The following is a 22,614-nucleotide window of genomic DNA, read 5'->3' on the forward strand; positions in this document are numbered from 1 at the left end:
TTCCCTCATTGATACTTGCTTGAATGGAGCTCCTTTTTTTTTCTTGCATTTAGGAGGAATGAGGGAATAAATGTTTTTTGATATTTCTTACTCATGAGGAGGAAGTGTGTTGGACAGATGGTATTACAAGTTGTGTCTCTATAGATATATGTGATATAATTTTGAAAACTAAAAAACTGCAAATGCATTCTAAGGTACCCAGCAGATTGCAGCTTTCTCAAAACTTAATAGATACCAGAGAGCATTTTCTTATGAACAACATACTGTACAACATCTGTATCAAGATGATAACTGGGTATCCCTGAATACCACCCATTCAGAGGTATCCACAGATGTTCACTACCTGACATGAGGGGACACAAGGCACAGCTGCACATGTTCTGGAGCAGCTTTGGCCCAGTTTGCTCTTGTTGCACTCAGTTTCCAAGCCCCACTACTTTCACTAACAATAGGTTTGTTCCATTTCTAGTTTCCTGTAGACACAATATGCATATAAAAATATATAGCTATTCAAATGGGCTCTAATGCATAACATCTCCTATTTTTATTTACTGGTTGAAGTGTTCAAATTCTGATATTACATGCTTCTAAAATATAATGGTAGTTGCCACAGTGCAAGCTTGGAGAGCACTGAAGTAATACATGTTGGTATCAGAGTATGCATTTATTGCCCAGTGTAAGTGTTATTGTAGTCTTCAACAATTAGAAAATAATTTTAACATAAGAGGTTATATCAGATGAACACCAAAAAGCTACTTGAGTAAAAAACACTAATTTTGCATTAGTTGACATTTACCTTATTTCTGTTTCATTATAATAATCCTTAGGCTCTGAAGATCAAGTTCTCTATGTTGCTAATGACACTGACATCCTGGGTTTTGCATATCCATTCAACTACAGTGATGTTCATCAGCAAATATCACATATTGAACATAATTCAAGGATAACTGGAATGGATGCCTATTTTCAAGGAGACATGATTGTTTGGAGTACTCAATTTAATCCAGGAGGGATTTTCTACAGAAAACTTCATGATGGAGAGAGAAGACAAAGTAGCAGTGGCTTGATAGTAAGTGATCAAAACCAGAGATTGCATGATACAAATGTCTTTCAATTTACTTTTCTCTTCTGATTGTCTATAATAACAAGCTGATTTAGTAAATTAAAATGTCTATCAGAGAATGATTTTATTCCAATGGTATTTATGTCTACTAATGCCTTTCCATTCAAGACTGGCAGATGTGGTTGAGTCTCTAAGAGAATGAAACAACAGCATTTTTGAAAGTTTTTGACAGAGAAATAATCAGTACATTAGAGGCTTGGAAAGATTGTATACCATACAGATTTTTATTTTCATTTAATATTTTTATTTATTTATTTATTAGAAATATGTAAGGAGCACATGGTTTAAAGACATGAATTTCAAATCCTTGGAAAAAAGAAAATAGGCCAATGATAGGCTTCGTTTCTATAGTGACCATATAAATAACAATATTTGCAAAGCTACAACAGACATTTAAATGTTACAACAAGTGTTTATTCCTTTATATGTTGAACCTCTTAGTATCTTCTTGTGAATAAGCATAAATATAATTTTGCACTTTACAACAGGAATGTGCCTGGTATAACCTTGGGTAATTCCAAGTGTTCTTCAATTGAAAATAAAGTAAATACAGATTGATACTCATTTTACCTACCATATTTCTATGAAATTTTTCAATGAGGTGTTAGTGCTGAACTGAAGAGAACAATGTGATGTTTACATTGGTGCACCTACAATGCTGTAAATTCAGATACATTCTTCTTTTTCTTTTTATTGAATGCAATGGCAGTGGAGAGATTTTAGTTTTCTCTTGGGCAGTAATAAATCAGGTTGGAAATAACACCTGTTTGGCTGTTTCCTTAAACTTGGGAGAGGTAACAGGGATGACCTAACATCACATGAATGCTTTTCTATACCCAGTAGGATAACCAGAAATAGCAACAGCAGACTGATCTTTCATCTCTCGTTCAACTCTTACACATCTGAAACCACTTCTAAGTACATTTCCTCCAAGGCTATTTCCTTTGCCAGCAAATGACATCCCTGACCTTTGATGCAACAGGGCAAAAAGCCTGGGGATGCAGACCCCAAAGGACACTAAATATTCCCTGTGTCTGTGATATTGGTAAGAGGGGTTAGAAAAACAACAGTTCCACCTGCCCAGCAGAAGAGGGTCTAGACTTTGTTGACAGAAAGTGTATCTAATGTAGAAGGTTATTCTTAGCATTTCTAGCAGGTCAGGTGTGTCATCTGTGTTTTGGGGAAGGATACTTTGAGAATAAGTATGTACTGAAGATGTGGACTAATTCTGCTGTGACATTTTTCTCATTTCAATGTGGCAGATACCTGTGCCTAGGAAATCCTGATACACCTCTATATTGAGTTCATTATTAGAAAATAATTAACATTGATGGTATTTGTATATTTTATTTCTTTTTGGTTAATATGCAGATGCCTTCTGCAAGGGCAAGTAGAGTCTGCTGACCCACTACCTCTCTTATGGATCTACACTTTCTTACAGGTCCATAAAATTGAACATAAGCTTCTTTGAGACTTTCATAGCTGATTTGATGTTGACTCCCTGCTTAAATTAACAAAGACAAAATGTTCTTAGAATTACTGTTACTTTTCTGAAGTACTAAAATACTTTCTGTATCTCTGTTTCACCATTATACAAGAAAGCTTTCTTGCAAATTCCTCTTAATTCAAAAGTATTGAAAAAATATTATGGTTTTCTTTATACACCATTTTCCCCTGTCTCTTCAGTGCATGTTGGTGCTTGTGAAGCTGCTTGATCCAAGCCATGCAAAGCTTTTTTTACAAATGTGTATGTGGAAAATGCAGAGGTTGTGTCTGCATATATCTTGGACACATTTCATTTATGTTTGTGAAGCATTTACTTCTCATTGTGATAATTCTGAGTATTTTTCCAGTATTATCTCATTAATGCTCAAATATTATTGCCTTATATTTAACTGATCAGTAGGTTAATTGGTTTTATAGTGTTGCTTTAATATTGTTACTTGCATTTGGTTTTGAAAAACTGGAGAATTCCTTAGTTTTAACCCAAGTTTTTTTTAATGGATAAGTTTTCAAAGGTTACATTATAACTTATGTATCTAGACTTTGATATGTAAATCAGGACAATAAACTTGAACAAAGTCACCTGCATTTTCAGGTAATTACATTAATGCAAAAATCCATCTCAACCAAAATTGCTCCATGGAATTAGCATATCAAGAGCCTTCCTCAGAGAATACCTTTAAGTATCTCTCATGTTTTTCTGCAAAAAGGGGTGTAAGCTTGGTACAAATGGAAGCATTAAAGGAAATAGTAAATAGCAACTCTTCAGAGTTTATTGACAGATGCAGAAGAGGATTGCATTCCAGTCGAGTTAAGGAGGTGTAAGTGAACTGGTGATAACTGGTGCAGCTGTTTGCTGGCATAATCCTTGGAGAGAGAGATGCCTGAGTTGAGGTGAATATTCAACAGTGTCTTGCCAATTAAACTCAAATGCTGTTTTTCATGGAAGAGGACACAAAGCTGAACATTAACACAGTTGTACCATCGAATAGGAAGAAAAACACAGGTTCTGTAACATACCCAATCAGTTACTCCTGCCCTGCTGTTCTGAGAGCTTAACAAGGACCCTCAACCACTTTTGTGATATGTCCCCATGTTTGCTCCAGAGCCCAATGAAATTCAGTGCATCACTGTGAATGGAAACAATTTCTAGACTGTTTTCTCTAAATAGCATATATTTATGATTTTCCCTTAAGCCATTGCTCTGTATGGATAAAGTTTATATACGTAGGAGACCCTCCCTTTGTAGAATCATCTGGTTGGGATTTTGAAATCATTCTACTTCTGTAATATAAATGGTGGTTTGGTGAAGCATTGTAGCTCATCTGTCAAGGAAAATTTTCTGTTTCAGCAAGTCCAGAAATTTTCTAGTATGATTGTTTCTAATTTATTTTTACTGTTCTAATAAAATATCTCAAATATTGTATGAATTTTAACAATAATATTTTAAGCAACAATAATAATTGGATTACTTTATTCCACAGCAATGCCATACCAAAAACAATTAAGTAAATAGAGAAAATAGTTTCACATCTGCTTGGCTTATGATATAAGTTAGATTTGTAATTAATCTTGCTGCGTTAGGATGCTGAACGTTACAAGGTGATGGGTTCCTGCTGCACGTGTAACGTATTTTCTCCAGTCAAATTCAACTTTGCATTGACATTTTTTCTGTAATCTACCATTATATCAAAATGGTTTTCAAGTCTAAGCTGTTACTGCAGCTCTTTAAAAAAATTGTTATTATTGTTTTTTAGTTTTCAAAAATGATTTACCTTTAAAACAGGTTTTACAACAGGCAGCAGTTGTGATCATGTCATTAAGCTAACAAGGTCTATAGTTGTGCAGAGACTACCATACTATGAAAGGGGATTAGGCTTTAAAGCCCAGGTTTTCTACTAAGTAGTACTATGTTCTATTTAGCATCAAAGTGGGCTAAAATAACTGTAGAAAATATTAATGTAATTTTGTTCCTCTATTTTCATCCTTGTTCTGTGTGCAAAATCATACTTCAAAATTAATATAATCCAAATAAACTATTAGATAGAAGCCAATTTACAGTAAGTAATTTTCCTGGACAGTATGAAAAGATGCATAAAACATCAGAAATATGATGTAGCTAGACTAAAACTTAATGAACAAAACTGAGAATCACACAGCCATGGCATCAGCTAGTGTTTTTAATTCTCTTTTTTTAAATCTGTTACACCAGATGGCTGCTTTCCATTTCTTCTGGTTGTCTCCCTGTTCATTTGATCTTTAATATGCACCCCAGCATTACTGGAATTGTGCTTCTCCTGTCGAGTTGAGAGGAATGAGAGGGTCTGTGTTAGTAAGCAACCCAGCCTTCTTCCAGAATCTTTTTAGGACATCCTTTTGTCTCATCTACTTCAACTACCAGCTGTTTGGGAACCCTCTCTCCCTCTACATGGTAACTCCCATCCTGTCCTTACCAGGTTCTAAAAAAGACCATGAATAGTGGTTCTTTAACAGTCCAGAGAAAGGCAAGGGACTGTGGTGTCTGTGGTAGCTGCTCTCCTTTTTAAACAGTATTCAGTTCCAGCCCTGTGGGCCAGTGCTGCTGAGCCTTGCCATCTCCAAAGCAGTAACTGGCTATCTCCAGGTGTGAGAGGCTTCTTGACACAGGTGCCTGAACATTACCCAGAAATAAAATTAGTTTGGGTTAAAATGCATGATGCTTATCTGCACATACCCACGTTTTTGGGTATCTTGTCCTTTACATGAATGTTGTTTGGATAATGTTACACGCAAATGCTCCATTTCTTGGGGGAAAAACAAAACCCATTAATTTTTGTGGTATTTCCAGAAGCATATGCAGCCCATATCATAATTTCATAACAAGGAATTATGATACACTATTTTGTTTAACTTCTAAAAAATGACTGTGACCCTGTCTTTAAAGAAATACTGTTTTGTAAATGCTGTGATTGATTTTGCTGCTTTAATATTCATCTAAATAGAAAGGGTTCTGTATATCTCTAGAACATGCACTCTGTGACATTTTTGCAGAATTAATGGTTTATGAGCAATGAACTATCTAAATTCACCCTTGCAGTCCTATTATTTCACCTAGAGAATGAAATGACCTTTATTTTGTGTTGAAAATAGTCTACAAATATCTTGTAGTATTAGGGAACTCTGACACCTGAGGAAAACAAGGTATTTTAGGATTTTCTGTCCTGTTTTTTTTGTTGTTGTTGCATAGCTGAGTAACGTTCCTTTAATGCATTTGTCAAGGAATAGGCATTTTTTGTTCATAATTTACCTTGATGTCATTATAGGTAAATAGGCAAACAATTGCATATGTACTTAGCACATGAAGGTCTTGAATATTTTATGATCTGCTGCTTTCATATTTGAAATGGTTGGGTAGTCCTGTTTTACAGATTTTACACTTCTCTGCAGGAATTCCAATAAACTTTAGAGAAACTTGTTCATATATATCTCCTATTTGCAGTATGAACTTCTATCCTTAGGACTGAATTTTTAGGATTTAGGCCCTAATGATGTGTGAAATCATGATAGAGATACTACATTTTATAATTTTAAAGTTGTAATCAGTCAAGGCTCTTCTATATGTGAAGCTGAATATTGCAATAACTGTTTTTTATCGGTGGTGGAACACAGAAACAGTTAACAGCAAGGGAAGAGAAACATCTACAAAATTTCCTTACAATTGCATGCTAGTCTTGTTCAGAACAGAGAGGTAATTTTATGAAGTTTTCTAAAAGCCATGATTTTGTTTAACTTTGGCAGACTGTGCAACAGTACCTCTGGATGGTCTCAAGTACTGTTTTTACTGAGGGCGTTGGGATGGGACATCACACTGCATGGGGTATTATAGCTGTGTAATCTTAATTCTTCTCTTTCCTTTCCTTTTGAATTACAGTATGTAGCATTTATTTGCTTCAGTGTCAATAGTTCAAGCAGTTCATGCCTAAGTGCCACTTTCTTAGTGTAAGTAGCCTTAGACTTAAGAAAATTGTATTGAGCCATTGACTTGTTCTTCTACATTGAATAGAACTGTCACTTAGTCACTACACAAAAGAACTGTCACTTAGATCACTTAGAGCTTGTCTCCTACAGATGGAATTTATGACTTTCAAATGCAGTGTTTTTAAATATTTCACCATATTAAAGGTAAAAGTTATTTAACTGTAAAAAGTTATATAAATCTGTGGCTATGCAGCTGCTGTGAAAGGTCATTTCTGTAAATCTGACTTGAACATCTGTTCCTTTTAGTGTCCAGAATTCAAAAGACCTAGGGGCATTGCTGTTGACTGGGTTGCTGGAAATGTTTACTGGACTGATCATTCCAGAATGCATTGGTTCAGCTACTACACAACTCACTGGACTAGTCTGAGATACTCCATCAACGTAGGTCAATTGCATGGACCTAACTGTACAAGACTCCTTACAAGCATGGCAGGAGAACCATATGCCATTGCTGTAAATCCTAAAAAGGGGTATGTATGTTTGAACATGACTCTGTTTTGGTAATTCAGAAAAAGGAAGAGTTGAATAAGAGAAATAAAATGTCTACAAATGTCTAAACTTTTCCAAGTCATTTACGTAACTTTCACTCAATTTACCTGTATGTAAATCAGGATCAGTTATCTGTCATCTTTCAGGTAGCTTTAAAGACTCATAATAGATTAGTATTAGTGTTTTGAATTTCTGTATTTTTTATGTTTAATACTTTTAGGATGATGTACTGGACAGTTATTGGGGATCGCTCTCACATAGAAGAATCATCTATGGATGGTACTCTGAGAAGGATATTGGTTCAAAAGAATTTACAAAGACCTACAGGTATTCAGCTTATCCATTTTTCCTGCTTGCATGTCACTTGCAAACTCAGTCTAGATTTGTTGGCTGAATTCCAGTTTCTCACTTGCAAAAAAAAAATAGATTTACAAATATGTATTCTGGTTATTCATATGCATTTGCTAATCAAATTCTTAGTTCTGTTTTCAAATGATGCATCTTAGTACGACTTCAACTTCTGTATCAAAGCTCAACATTACAATTTCACAAAGCAGTACCAAAGAACTATACATGATCAGTTAAAAGATGATTTCTTCAATAATACTGAACAAGCAAAATCAATTAAGGGAACACCACTTAGTGGTGAGAGACTTTTTTTTAAGAATGCATATGAAATCTCACAGCTTATTCTGGTTACTTTCCTGGATACACTGCCAAATAGTATAAAACAAAGTTCAGGTAGTCAACGAAGCAACAAGTTAATTATCTCAGTATTTTACAGAACTATTTTGAAGCTTGACAGTACCTGTTGGGATCTTACGAATTACCATTAAGACTCCATCGGCAGGATAAAAGTCATTTTTATGACAAAGGAAATTATAAATACAGAATTAAATATGTCTCTTTTAAATAGCACCGTCCTGTCTTGAAACCACAAATGATTTGTTCATGACCCATTTTTCTCATGCAATATTTGGTGCTTCCCCAGGCTTACAATGATAATTTGTTAATATTGCATTGCAAATTAGGGGTTATCCAACTTTGGTCTGCATATCTGTTGAAACATAGGCTTCTTCCAAGAGGATGCTGTCTGAATATCTAAGCACCTCAGAAGCTGCCAGTATCACAGCAACATGTAATAATACTTTAACAGACTGTTAAGTCCCATGCTAAGGTGAGCTTAGCAAATTACACTCATCCCTTAAAGGAAAGTCTCTTCCTCTATTGACATGATTAGACTGAAATATAGCAACTTAAGAACTTGAATTCGTGATCAAGTGAGCTTTGAGGAGAGGAAGCTTATGCTCTGTAGGTAAGAAGCACAATAGTAATAATAAAAACACCTAGTCAATAGTAAACTCATTAAGAAGCTTCTGGTTATTCAGACTGAAAGCAGCAGAATTTTATATTTATCAGAGTCATTACTTGTTCATTGCTGAACTTCTAATATAAAACATTGTGAACACACCGGGTACACAAATGACTAGGTTTAGTTCTGATTCCTGGAATTGTGCTTTTTTGTCTCTTATTATCAGTCTGGTTGATTGCCAAAGTTATGTCCTACAGACCCAGTTACCACTTCCTTGGTCATTAAAGGGTGTTTAAACTTGCCCCTTTTTTTGGGCATCAGTATTTGATTAGTGATTTTTCTAAAATTTTGTAGGTAGTAAGGTTATCAAACTTACCTGAAAATGCAAGTGTTTACTACTTCTCTGACCAGATGCAGAACTGCATGAACTTTTTTCCATAAAATTTTCCTTGGTATATTTTATATAAAAAAAACTTCATATAAAGATTTAACAGACATCTGTCTCCTTACAAGGATGAGTAAAATGCAAATTAAGAATATTAGAAGCATTACCAAAAATGAGCAGGCTTTGCAAAGAGGGAATTTCACAAGTACCTTGCCATAGTATTGCATTTACCTGTATCTGCTGCCTGAAAACACTTTTCTGGCATCCTGTACTTCATGGTAGAAAGTAGACATTTATGGAATCTCTTTAAAGTTTCTGCAGGTATTTCACACAGATCCATGTCTTTGTAGAGAGACTGCAAAGAAAGAGTCCAAGCCTTTCTTCCCTAGGGAGGCTTTACTACTATTGTGTAGATGAAGTTTAAGGTTTTGTTTAACATCTGTATTTCAATGCTTTCGAATCTATTATGTCAAGTTTAAGAGAGTGAGAGCTTGAGCACATGGGCTTGACTTCACAGGATTTACATAAAAATGACTATCACAGGAGTGTCATATGTATAAAACAAAAAATAAGTACTTTTCTACATTGTGTTATCTCTGATACGCTGAAAGATACATTGAAAATGTTATTTATTTATTTATTACTTGATGTTTAAATATTCTTATTATAATGCAAATAATTTAAATCTGGAGAGTGAGGACTGCTTCTAAATTATTCCCCCATACCATGCATCACACAGACTTGACACAGTTTGATTATCTTTTACCAGAAATTATTCTCCTTAGTTGTAAGCCTGAATACCAGTCTGTCTTTTACAGATTTTTTTTTTTAATAGAATTGAAAATGTAAATATATTTCAGTGGTCCTTGCATCAGACTTCCTCCAATTCCTCTGATCTATCTGTACCTGATTTGTTATTACCTTAAGAGGAGTATTTTTGCTGTTATGTATAGTTTCTTTTGATGTATTTTTTTCTGACTTTACCTACTTACATAAATAGGAAGAAAAATAGTTTTTCTCATTCTTATTAAAAACACACTACAACTTCAAAAGCTTAGAATTAAATTATTTTATGGTTCAAATATTTTTTTCAGGCTGAAGCTTTTGACATAACCTAAAATGGCATATTATGCATTTGATCATCCTCTATGAAACATGGACTGCTTGATTTAACCATGTAGTTAGTGCCTAAAGGCTGAGTAGTCACAATGTTATCTATCTTTTATTCTATTCGTGCTCTTCTCTCCATCACTCACTCTTGTGCTTTCATTTCATATATATGCCAATGTAGACATCTGTCAATATTACTATTTAAGTCTTGCAGAACTAATGTTATTAAATAATCTGATTTTTAATTTTGTCATAATTAGTGTATATGAAGCATCAGTGAGAACAAAAGAACACAATCATACACTTGTGGAAACTGAATAGGTTTGGAGATTCTATAAAATCTGAATACTTTGTTTTTAACACATGGTCACTCTACTGCTTAGAAATGTTTTGGCTTAATAGACCTTTTGTTGGTAGAGCAAATTACAGGGTTAGATTCTATATTTAATTCCCACCTGGTATATATCTCTATCTGCTGGGGATAATGGCTTTGAAAAGGTACTGACCTTGGAGGAGTAAGTTAAAGAAAGTAAAAATACCCCACGATTGCCTCAAGGGGAAGGTTTAAGCAGAAGGTGTTATATTTTATTCGTTCTGGTTTCCAGTCAAGGCTTTTTATTGTCACCATTGCGTTCACAACAGTATGAACGAGATAAAAATGCAGTTACATAAAAATAGTAAGTTTTTTTTCAGTGTTTATATAAGATTTTGAATTTTCTTCTCTTTTTAGGTCTCGTAGTGGATCAGTTCAGTCAACGTTTGTTCTGGGCTGATTTTGAACTATCTGTTATTGGCAGTGTACTTTTTGATGGTTCCAATTCAGTTGTGTCTGTGAGCACTAAACAAGGTATGAAGAGCTCTTATGTAACATGATTTCTATTTTATTTCAATTGGCAGAAGTTTCACTATTTATATAAGCTATACAAGCAAGAAGCAGTGATTATTAAGTAAAATCCATTGCTTTTGTTAGATGATACTTCAGCTCTTATCTACAGAAATAGATATTTAAGATAAGATAATTTTAGCTTTATGATAATCTGATAAAATTCCTTTCGGGGAACAAAGATTCAGTGATATGTGTAAGTCTACAAGTTCATTACCTAATCATTAGCTTAGGTATTATCAAATAACATTGTGATTACATTGGACTTGCACAGAAACAAGAACACCTTGACTAGTTGAAACGAGAGCTGTCTGTTTGGCACAAGAATTGTATAGTTTATAGAACAGTTGATCTGAATCAATTCTGGGAAAAATAATGGAGCTGGCTTTCAGGTCAGTAAGTACTCACAGAATCCTGCTAGCAGAATGTGAATGAGGAAAATTCCTTTCATAAGAAAAGAGTTTCTGGTTAAGCACACTTTTTTTTTTTTGTATTAGAATTGCAGGTTTGATAATATATGTAACAATGTATGAAATTTGAATAGAAATGAAGAAACATTTTAAAAATCAAAAAATTTGAAAGCAGACTTTTTGGAGGATTTCTTAGTGAGCAGTTGGTAGTGGAGTTTCATCAGGATGATATTACATATAGTACTACTGAGTGTTTTAACTTCTGATCTGGAATTCACCATGGGGCTCTGGAAGATACTATGAAAAAATTTCCATAATCCAGATTGAGCAGGACCCAGACTGAAACCATTTTATTTTGTTTGAATAGCATTTTATTTTTATTTTATACTCCTCAGAACTTTGCTTGCATCTCCTTTGGTCATGGTATTTTGTAGTGGGTAGGCTGTAATCTATTACAAAATACACACATAGTGCTTGTGCTGAGTCCTTGTGGCTGGTACAAAGACTGACAGACTGTCCTAGGTTATGTTTTAATATGCCTCAATAGTCATCTGTATCCTAAAAATAAATGGAAAGGAAAATATTCTGTAGGAGGAAAAAAAGACACAACAATGCTACAGAATAGAAAGCATATAGGTTGAGCATGGCAGGGCTATACTACACTGTGCCAAATGCAGCAAATTTGGGGGAATTTATCTTTTTGTTGGGGGAATTTATATAACTTATAGAAGGAAAAGTGGAGTGTTCAGACATTGTTGCTTCCAATCTAAAATACAAGATCACTGAAGCAATGCCACCTTTTGTCTTCTGTTGGCATTTGTAGCAACTATGGGAAAATTAAAGGAATAGGACCAAAGGGAAATTGGGGGTTTTTAGAAATTGCTTTGCAATGAGACTGAAAACGTAAAACATTTTAATTAAACCATTAAAATAATAAAATAAGAATTTATACAATAAAGTATTGAATTAGAATTTGTAAATGTTTTTAGTGAAATAAAGTACTAGGCACCATGTACTGATAGAGTGGAAAAACAGGAGAAATAAATAAAGGCTGATATTTGAAACTAAATAAACAAAAGTGAAATACAAAACCAATTTCACATTCAAAGGGGATAATAAGAGGAACAAAGTGTCACAAGGACTGATCAGTTCTGTTTCTTTATCTCAGCTTGCAGGGTTTTATATTTTTCTCCCTTTTCTCCTTCCTCTTTGGGGGGTGAGGGGAAAGGAGAGAGCAGCCACGTGGTGCCCAGCTCCTTGCTGGTTTTAAACCATGAATAAGTCAGAAGCTATTGCCTTGTTACATGGGTAAATGTGTGAAATTCTACAGCCAGTTGTGCATAGAAAAATCCAACTACATGATCTAACCAGTGAGGTTAGATCAGACTGAGGAAGCAGTGGAGACTTAACATCTTATATTGCATTAATTCACTATAATTATGATTTAAAATAAGTGTAGTATGAAAGTCAGCATTTCAAATACGTTGAGAATGAGCTGAAGAAATATTTTGGCAGAATATATTTCTTTTGTATATATGTAAGAATGTTCTAACTAGCTAGTTGTTACTGTAGCATTTCCTTACTTTTCAATAATCAAACCATTTCAGATGTTATCTTGTGTGGAAAACTAACACAAAGCTTAAGATTTTTAGTTGCTTGTAGTAAGAGAAGAGTTCCTTTTAAGAAGATTGGTTTTTTAAAGAAAGTCTTCATGGGTACAAAAAAAGTAGTACTGTCTTTAGGTGCTAATTGCAATAGTGCCATTGAAGTTATTATTAAACCAAAGTTGTTTATTATTTAATTATGAATATCTGGTTTTATTATTCATTTTTATTTAAGGTTTACTGCATCCACATAGAATTGATGTTTTTGAGGACTACATATATGGAGCAGGTCCTAAAAATGGTGCATTTAGAGTCCACAAATTTGGCAGGAGCCTTGTGGAGTATCTAAGTGTGGATGTTGATAAAGCGAAAAGCGCCCTGGTTTTACACCGCTACAAACAGATGGACTGTGAGTAAGCATAACTACTGCAAACTCAATCCTCAGCAAGGTCTCCTCCAGGGGGGGACAAAAAAGTAACCAGGTTGTATAAATATAAAAAAAGAGCAAGTTCTCACATTTATTTATATAAATTTGATTTGATTTTTTCGGATGCATTCTCTCATTTGAGAGGACATTGGACAAATACTTGCCTCCTGTCCCCACACTGTAAATGAGATATAAAAAAATCAGAAAAGAGCTGCATACAAATGCCTCTACCCAGAAGCAGATGATGTTTCTTACAGCATATTAGCAGTATATTTTTCATTACTTGAATAAATTCTCTCCCGATGTGTGTCTTGCACTGTCACTTGAGTGACAGTGTTCACAGACTTCAGGCTGTTGAGATCCTGGAAACTGGAAGTGTATCAGAATTTTTATATCTGATTATTTATTTTTCCCTAGTTCTAGAACCAGGTGTAATTTCTAAAATAATAATAGTTTGTTAATACTTTGTCTTTTTAAACAGTGCCTAATCCATGTTTGGACCTGACATGTGAATTCATTTGTTTACTCAACCCTTCTGGTGCAACATGTGCTTGTCCAGAAGGAAAATCATTGGTGAATGGAACATGCATTGATCAGAACCTCCTAGGTAGGTATTGAAAACTGCATGAGAACCAGAAAACAAACAACTGGTCACTTTTGTCATGGCAAGCAGCTAAGGCTAGGCTGTCTTAGAGTCAAGATTTTAATGATGTTGCTCAATATACATATTATTTATCTGAAGTAGACATGAAATATGTGGAAGCAAAATCCCTGATTCCAAAAAAAAAATGTTTACATTCATCAAAATTAAAAATGAGCTCTCAGCTGAACTGATACAGCATGATAGTTAAAAGTGAGTGTGTACATGTGTCAACCAAAAGAAGTTTGAAAAGTTCTGAAGCATTTTGGAGTTCAAATGAAGCATTAACCATTCAGGAGATAAAAATAACCTTAAAGACCATCAAGAAACACCTCTGCTTAGACTGCAGCAATAGTCAAGAGGCAGTAAAAGCAACATAGCAAATGATAATGACTTTGAAGTAGCAGGCAGAAAGAACAACTGAAATATATTTATCTAAAATTATCTCTTTTGGTAATATCTGTAATGACTAATATCAAGACACAGGAAACCAGACTTCATGGTAAAAGACCTACTAAGTTCTTGCTGTAATTTAGAGGAGGGGAAAAAATCTTCTTTTCTGTAGAAGAAGATTAAGTACTCTAAAATTATGCCCACTCTAATTGAGGCCAACCTGAGCTGGTCAGACTGCTGATATGAATTCTTAGCCAGCCTGAATTTCAAAAGGTTTTAGAAATCACAGAAGAGGATTTCTTATGTGTATGAGAAGTCAGAATGTATTAAGGTGTTTTTCTGATGTTTAATTCCAGGTTCAGGAGTGTAAGTGATACATATTTTGGTGAGATCCTCAGTACTTAAAATGCTCTGTTTAGCAATTAAATTAATTTACCTATAGTGTCATCATTCTGTGGAGAATTTCACTGATTTATACTGCCTAGTCTTTAAATGTTGAATTAACCCAACTATGTTTTAGTGTTTTATGATGTGGTATTAATAATGCTATCCTGCCTAGCAGCATTTCTCTTTACATATCAAGAAATTTTGGAATAACTTAGAGAGTAAAACAGTATCAGAAATTGTGTTCTAGATAACAAAGCCATTCATGGTTGTTTGCTCATGTGGGGGTACATTGTATGCAATGCATTTAGGGTACCAGCTTTTATATGTACTACACTATGTTCTAGCAAAAATGCAGTAAATGAAAGCTTTATTACTGTCCACCCTTGGCTGAATACTTATCAATGCATATTTATATAATAGTTATACAACTAGAAAGTAGTTTACAGCTGGTTTACAACAATTTCCTCTCTTAAGAGAGAAGCAGCTTCACTGAAGTAAATGAATAGAAAACATTAATATAATGTAAAAGGCTTCAAACTCTTGAGACAAATCAGTCTGAACACTCTTTGTCTTCAGAAAGCATCACCCTCCCTGCCCCTCCACATGTCAGCTCTTTGTTCATCTGAGATGGATACTTCTCAAGTTTTTCTGCTGACACAGTATCACTTAAAAATTATTTCAGATGACCCATAGTTACTACTTAGGTGTTGGAGAAAGAACAAATAAAAAAATATTATTTTTCACGGGTGACTGGTAGTAATTTGAGGCCATTATTTCAGTAATGCTGCAGTTTTACTAGTGGGACAAAGGATTATGCCATGGCAGAGTTTTAATGAAGGTATGTTTTTATGAGAGAAAAATCTGAAAAGGCTTTAAAATTACTTCACTGCTGGCTGTAAGTTTTTATGGATAGACAGAAAATGCCTAGAGAAGCATTTTTAATATATTGATAATTTTCAGTATCTTCCCACAGCTGCAATATCTGTTATGCCTTTCTGAGGGGCTGCTGAGTAAGTGTTTCTTAGTTCTCTGATTACAATTACATTTCAAGTAATGTCTAGTGTAGGCTTTTTTGTACATTTTTTCCTGTATGTTATTTTTGTAATAGTAGATTGCAGGCTTTGTAGCCTCACACATTATAAATTATGAATTGAAACAAGCTTCAGTATCATAGTGCATTAATAAGTGTATATTTTTGCACTATTCAGACTTGAAAAGAAAAAAATATTATGTGGATGTGAAATGTTTGTCTCATGCTGGCACTCCACTTAGGCTTTCAAGGATCAGCAGATATTCCGGAAAATCCAGAGCTGACCTTAAAATCATCATCTTAAATTCATATAGGTTTAAAATTAATGGCTGGCTGACATTGCTGACATATAATTAATGGCTGGCTGACATTGGGATGACAACCCACTTGCTGTTAGTAGGTCACTGATAGACTGCAAACAAAAAGCAAGTCAAGTTCTTTTCCTTTAGGAAGTTATACAGGATGGAATTGGGGGGGGAGGAAGAGCCATAGTCTTCCTTTCCTTTTCTGATGAAGAGCTAGAGAATGCATATGAAATATTCCTAACCCCATACTTTCAGCTGGTTTAAATCTCACATTATCTTGTCTTCAATGTCTCAGCAATTTTGGCACTGTTGTGGGTGTCATTAATCTAAAATTACAATTCTTGCCTTAAATGTGCATTAAATCTGAATACTCAACTTTTAATTGTTTCACCAGCATCTCAGGCAACTGATGAGAACAGCTTTTGGGTTTGATTTGGCTTTTTCAAGCCAGAGTTATTACAAGACAAGTGTGTTGCACCATTCGGGATGTTTTTATGACAAAAAGAGAGTTCCTGTGTGTTCTAAGCTAAGGTTCCATCTCATTTCTCCCCAGATAATTATGAGTCACAAAGCAGAGTTCTTCTGTGGTTTATTTATCGACTGTAGCAGGCCTGACGTTTTCAGTTTAGAAGCTACCATTTAGTTTTCAATTGGGTAGAGTACCACTTCATTTTCCTAAAAGAGACCACTGAATTAGCATCTATTAGGTTTATTGTATCTAATTGACTGTAGCAGTGTGAAGATGAAAACATACCAAGGGGATGAAAATACAGAGACATGCACTGGACAAAGTCAGTGTGTGCCACAGCTGAGTGAACAAGAGTCATGAACTCTTCCAGGAGTTCTGTATTCTGAGCTACACGTTATCACTTTCATCTTAGGAGGAGAATATTTGTGCTCTCTTGGCTGGATGAAAAACCTAAGAAAAATTATGACGACTCAGATCTGATGTTCCTTCTGATCAGAGAGGAAACATTTAATTTAGCATGGTGTTTCCTTCAGCACATCTCTGTGGGGACTTGCCCACTGCACACACAGATTGCAGACAGACCAGGTGCTTTGGCTGGGGATGTAGAGGTTAATCCCTATATACCTTCTTTTTTACCCACAAAGTCTGCCTCAGGGAGCTGTACTAGCAAAAGCTATGGCAGTTCAATCCATGCTATTTTCTTGGGGTTTGTCCTGCTTTCAATCATTTTAGGTATCAAATAGAATAGGGGTCACACAGAAATCTGCTTCTGGTTTGGAAAAACAATCTTCTGTTTACCTCAGTATCCTCTGTATTTACAAAGGGGTTACTGTTGGGACTGCTGTTTCCCAGAACAGAAGAAACTAGATTACATTACAGCACGTGTCAGTTTTTTTCTCACTGTGCATCCTTTTCTTAGCTCTTCTCTTCCAGCTGTATTTATAAAGCAAACAGATTTTTAAGAAAAAAAAATGTGAAGGGAAACCAAAGAGGAGGGTTTGTCTTACAGTTTTGAGACAAAATTTCAGGATTACAACTTGTTCTGTTAAGTTCCAGCCTATGGAAAACTGGCAGATAGTAAGATCCTCCTCTGGAACGACAGGAAGATTTTTACAACCTTAGCATCACATTAGAACTCTGCACTGTGTCTTCAACAAGTGCATTCAACTCAGTGAAGAAGGATGAGCTACACCCTTGTCTGAAGGATAGGCAAGAACAAGTAACTTTCTGCTGTTTTTCACTGTGGGGAGAGAAACTATTCTTGTTCCAAAGAATGTAGTTCATGAACCTTGTGCTCATAGCATCATCTCTCTATTTAACTGCCTAGTCCAGAAATCAGTGGGTTTTTCAGTGGGAAAAAAAGTAGCAAAAAGTAAGATGTATTTTTTCTCTAGGAAGTGTTGTTATACAAATGCCAGTAAAATGTCTGTGTGATTGGGGGATGGTGATGGAATGTCAAAAAATTGAAATGAGTGAAGGAAAAAATAGCAGTAGAGTTCTTAAAGCTTTGTATTGCTGGTTTATCAGTGTTTCTTCTGTGTAAGCTTTTCCTTGTACTTTCCATTAAAGAGTCAAAAATGGAGCAAATAAACCACAAATCTATTAAAGTTTTTGTCAGAAAGAAAAACATAACAAAAATGGCAAATCAAAGTTAGTTGATTCTTTATTAAAGATGTATTAAGATGGAAATAAGCAAATGAAGGCAGCAGAAGGCAAAATAATCAGGCTAGGAGAGAATACATAAACTTACATGACCTGTAACCCTTTCATTTCATTCATGTTAGAGAGATCCAGGAGCAAGACTAGGAGTGGGATAACAAGTGAAAAGGTTTCTTTCTGCCATTTCAGAAGTGAAAAGAGCAGCTGAGAGGCCTTTGAGTCCAAGTTCCAGCAAGCTCAGCAGTATTGAATCGACTCCAGAGAGAAACTTTTCTGATGTTTTATATTTTAAACTTTGTTCCAGTAGTGGGCACTTACCAAGGCTATTCTCAGTTCTTCTTTCAGAGGTCTTTATTCGGTAATTCAAATTAAGAGAATTCATCTTCTTATAACAATTCTGCTTCTCTGCTGTATACTTTCTCTTCCTGTCTTCTCCTATGAGATTGTTCTGCTCCTGTCTCCCACACAAAGGAATCTCATCACCTTTTGTACTCAGCTGATTTGAATCAGTAAGAGTAATTTGATTCTTGTATTTACCTTCAGACAACAAAGCAGCAGCATTAAAAACTTTATATTGTTAAGGTGTAACCTAGTATTTTAAAACTGGCTTATCCATTCTATCTTTCAGTCTTATTTCTTAGCTTATTTAAAGTCCACAGTTGTATTAACTTTTCCTCTGTTTCATATTAGATGTGTTGAAACTCTTGAATTTTGAATGTTTTCTAGAGAACAAAATCAGTAGCAAATGTTAATAATTCTATGATAATACAAAATACTAGAAACTTTTTTTCGTTTTTCAGGAACATTCTCAGTTGACTATTGCATAAAGTTATAAATTTGCTCTATTTCTAAAGTGTAAGACATGAGTGTCTCAGTCATTGAAAGCCAATTGAATTGGCTCTGAGCAATTTTTGGCTCAGTATGTTTTCCAGAAAATACAAAGGCATGTATTTCTTGGCATGGTGAGGGTAACTTTCAAGTTTGTAGTTCACTTTGTATAGTTCTAGAGATGCCTTTTGATACTCCATTTTATTCTTGAATTCATAGCCTGTCTTAATTTCCTTTTTATTTTTTTTTTTCAAATTTTATATTACAATTCTGTGGAATTACTCTAGAAGAGAAATGTAACATGGCTTTAATGTGCTACCAGAATGGTTCATAAAAACGAGCACTTGTTGGTACTTCAGTGTTATTTATTCAGTTTTTAGCAAGTTCTGCTCTATAAACTCATGACTAATGATAAGTAAAACAGATAAGATAAGCAAAACAAAAATAGACCTTCTCTCCAATAAGATATGCTACATTATCCATTTAAACAACCTTTGTAATGAGTAAGTGAAGAATGGTTCATGGAACATCAAAGGCTTTAATGAACCACACAAATAAATAAAACACTGAGGCATCCTCAAATTCCAAACCACAAAGTGGCTGTGTTGCAGCAGAGGTTCATATCCAGAATGGGTACCAAAAATTAAGCACATATGGTATTTCTTATCTTTATTGTAAAACACCTGAAATAATGTTGTACCAGTCAGTCTCCCACAATAACTTCTAGGTTTATTGTCTAGTTTCAGCTTAATTTGAGAGAGGTGCAATTGCCTGGAAGATCATCAGTTCCCAAAAGTTTTGCTTAAGTAAGTTTTTGTTTAAAACTCAGCACAGGCCATGCTTGGAGGCACCCAGACCATGCTGAGGAGGGGCATGCCCAGGCAGGAAAGAGACACTTGAGGTCACCCAGGGAAAAGGCTTCTGGATAAGCACAGCTATGTTACTGGACTCTGCAGAGTCCATGCTGGAGAGATCTATTCATCAAGAGGATATCCAATATTCCAAAATTCTGTACTTACAGTGCAGTGGGTTTCTTTAAACATCCAAAAATGGAGTTGATCTGCCTGTGTCAGTCAGTGTTAGACCTCAGCAGGCACAGGACAAATGGGAACCTTGACTTTTTCAGTTGTTACCTAGAACAGATAAATTCAACAAAACATCTGCAGCTGGTGGATATATCACTGATGAGTTCTTAGTGCCTGTGGTGTCCCTCTTGTTAAAAGGCATGTAGGCTCAAATGCTGGATTAGTTAAGAAGCAGCCTGGCTTCACAGGATTTGTTTTGCTGTGTGAGAAATGAGAGGTCTCATTGCTGAGAGCACGTTTGGGGCTGGAAAGGTGCTTGTCTGTTTCTCAAGGATTACAATTATTTGGATGTTTGAGCATTGTATGCATGCTAGTCTGTAATTAATTTCTTGTTGGTGTCATTGGATGATTTTATATCTTGTTCACTGACATGGAGATTTATTTTTCAAAGTATTTCCAAGACAGGCACGACTCTAATTGCAAAACCACTTTATAGAAAGATTGAATCTGGCCTAATCAGAATTTGTATCACCTCGTACCTCCCCACCAAGACCGTGGCACTGCTGTAGGCACTAGGTGAATGCAGAGCAGCAGGCAGTATCTCTTCTCAGAGATTTTACAGACTGAGCAGATAAGAAAAAGAATAACTCCGATAATATGATTGAGGAGCAACAAGTTAGCTTGCAAATATTCATTTTTAAGGAGAATTTAAAGGATGAATAATTTCCTTTTAAATATTTTGGATAAGGAAGGTTGAGGTCACCAGAAAATGACCAGGAAGGTTTCTGAGAGCCCCAGGTGAAACCAACTTTCATTTTTTCATTTCTTAAACTAACTAGGACTGATAGTTTCAAACAAGAATTCATACTGTCCTTACTAACTTACATCCTAAGGAGGTCAGCTTTGCATGGCATCATCTGGATGAAGTACAACTGCCATGCACATCCCCCAGCTCTAGGATGCCACCTCCCAGCTCTGCTGTACAGGCTGGGGGCGCCCCCCCCGCCCCCGCCCTGCCACCTCCCAGCTCTGCCGTACAGGCTGGTGCAGCCTCCACTGCCCTTGCAGCTCTTGACAGCCTTTCCACTTATGGTCTCCTAAATGTTTTGTTTTTTCTTTTTTTTCTTAGCACTTGGGAAACAGAAGTGATAGTTTACTTTTGCCATTGTGAAAAATTATATTTCCCCCCTATTGATAGAGATCCATAGCTCTATTTAAGCTGCAATGTTCTGTTTTGTCACTTACGTGAAATGGGATTGGTGAAAACCACTCCGTGTGTGCTCTTGCTGCAGATGATACCTGTAAATTGACCTGTGAAAATGGAGGGAAGTGCATTATAAATGAGAAGGGGGACCCCCGGTGCCACTGCTGGCCAAGTTACTCGGGTGAGAGGTGTGAAACCAACCACTGCTACAACTACTGCCAGAACGGGGGAACCTGCGGAGCCTCCCTCCTCGGTAAGGAACCCTGAGCAGCTGGATCCTGCTCTTAGACCTCCCTTAATGCAAATGTTTGAATTTGTTCCTTGTTTGTGATTTTTTTTTTTTCTTTTTGTAGCTTATTAGCTTTGTTTATATATAAGTATATATATCATAATTATACTTTACAGAGTATACTCTACTACTACTACTATATAGTAGTGCTTTTCATTCCCATATCTGTGTTTTAGCAGAATTAAGATGCATCCCAGAAAAAGGAATGTATAAGTATTCAGTATAAATATGCACATGTTGAGATGTAGAAATGAAATTGTAAAGCATAAAGTCCAGTCAAACTACATGTGGAACAAACCCACATATCTTGCTCTCTCTTCATCTCAATTTTCCCTCTAGATTTTTACGTGCATACATGGAGATATTTCCATAAATTGTAGAGTTGTATGACTTCAATCTTCTACCTTTGTATTACTGGAATTCACAAAATAAGCATTTCACTCATCTAATTCTAAGGAAAAGTTGGTTGATTAGGACTCAAATCCTTTGTTTTTCTGAAGGGATTTTAAATTACCTCCCTTATCTTCAGGGAGATTATCCTAACTGTCAGAAAGTGGGTATTTGACAACTGATCTTTGTCCCTAACACATTAGCTGTTGTAGCTTGTATAATGCAGTTAATTCTCAGGATAGAGAGGGAAAATGGGATAAGAAGTACTCTGAAATTTAGTAATTCTGAAAGAAAGGAGCAGTTGAATTCTATTTTATACTCCAAGGAATATTTAAATACTTCAGTCAAAGTAGAACTGCAGAGGTTTGCTGTCTAGTCTCTTCTCAGAAGCCTATCAGGTGCTGAAGATGGTGTGAGTGATTTTCTCCAACGTGATGAAGGGACCAAGACCCTGATCTCTGAAAGAAAAGTACAGGCATGTGTCTGGAGAGCAGGAATTTGTGACTGTTCAGTGCAAGCTGAGATAGCTCACTGTGATGCAGTTAAGTATCTTAATCTCTGTGACAGAGAGGGCCTAGATCTCACTGGTTTCCTCAGCACTCTTTACTAATTAATTTTAACTTGTATAATTTAGTAATTTAGCTTCACTTACTATGCTGGCTTCTCTGGAGTCTCTTCTTATTTACTGAGATGTGGTGGCAAAAACCCAAGTGAATGCAAATCTAGCAATCT

The 22,614-nt window shown here is 35.4% G+C and overlaps 1 protein-coding gene across 1 annotated transcript in view; it reads left to right on the plus strand.

The window, feature by feature from the left end:
• LRP1B (low density lipoprotein receptor-related protein 1B) overlaps window positions 1-22,614 on the plus strand; it is a gene marked incomplete at its 5' end in the record, with an annotated part of 68,407 nt that overhangs the window by 10,447 nt on the left and 35,346 nt on the right. Inside the window, 7 exons of the mRNA XM_008936862.1 lie at window positions 828-1,069; window positions 6,890-7,113; window positions 7,353-7,459; window positions 10,670-10,786; window positions 13,072-13,245; window positions 13,745-13,870; window positions 21,292-21,456. Coding sequence (XP_008935110.1) covers window positions 828-1,069; window positions 6,890-7,113; window positions 7,353-7,459; window positions 10,670-10,786; window positions 13,072-13,245; window positions 13,745-13,870; window positions 21,292-21,456 — 1,155 coding nt within the window. The remainder of the gene's footprint in view (window positions 1-827; window positions 1,070-6,889; window positions 7,114-7,352; window positions 7,460-10,669; window positions 10,787-13,071; window positions 13,246-13,744; window positions 13,871-21,291; window positions 21,457-22,614) is intronic.

Source organism: Merops nubicus, unplaced genomic scaffold (genome assembly GCF_000691845.1).
Source record: "Merops nubicus isolate BGI_N331 unplaced genomic scaffold, ASM69184v1 scaffold123, whole genome shotgun sequence".
NCBI lineage: Eukaryota > Metazoa > Chordata > Aves > Coraciiformes > Meropidae > Merops > Merops nubicus.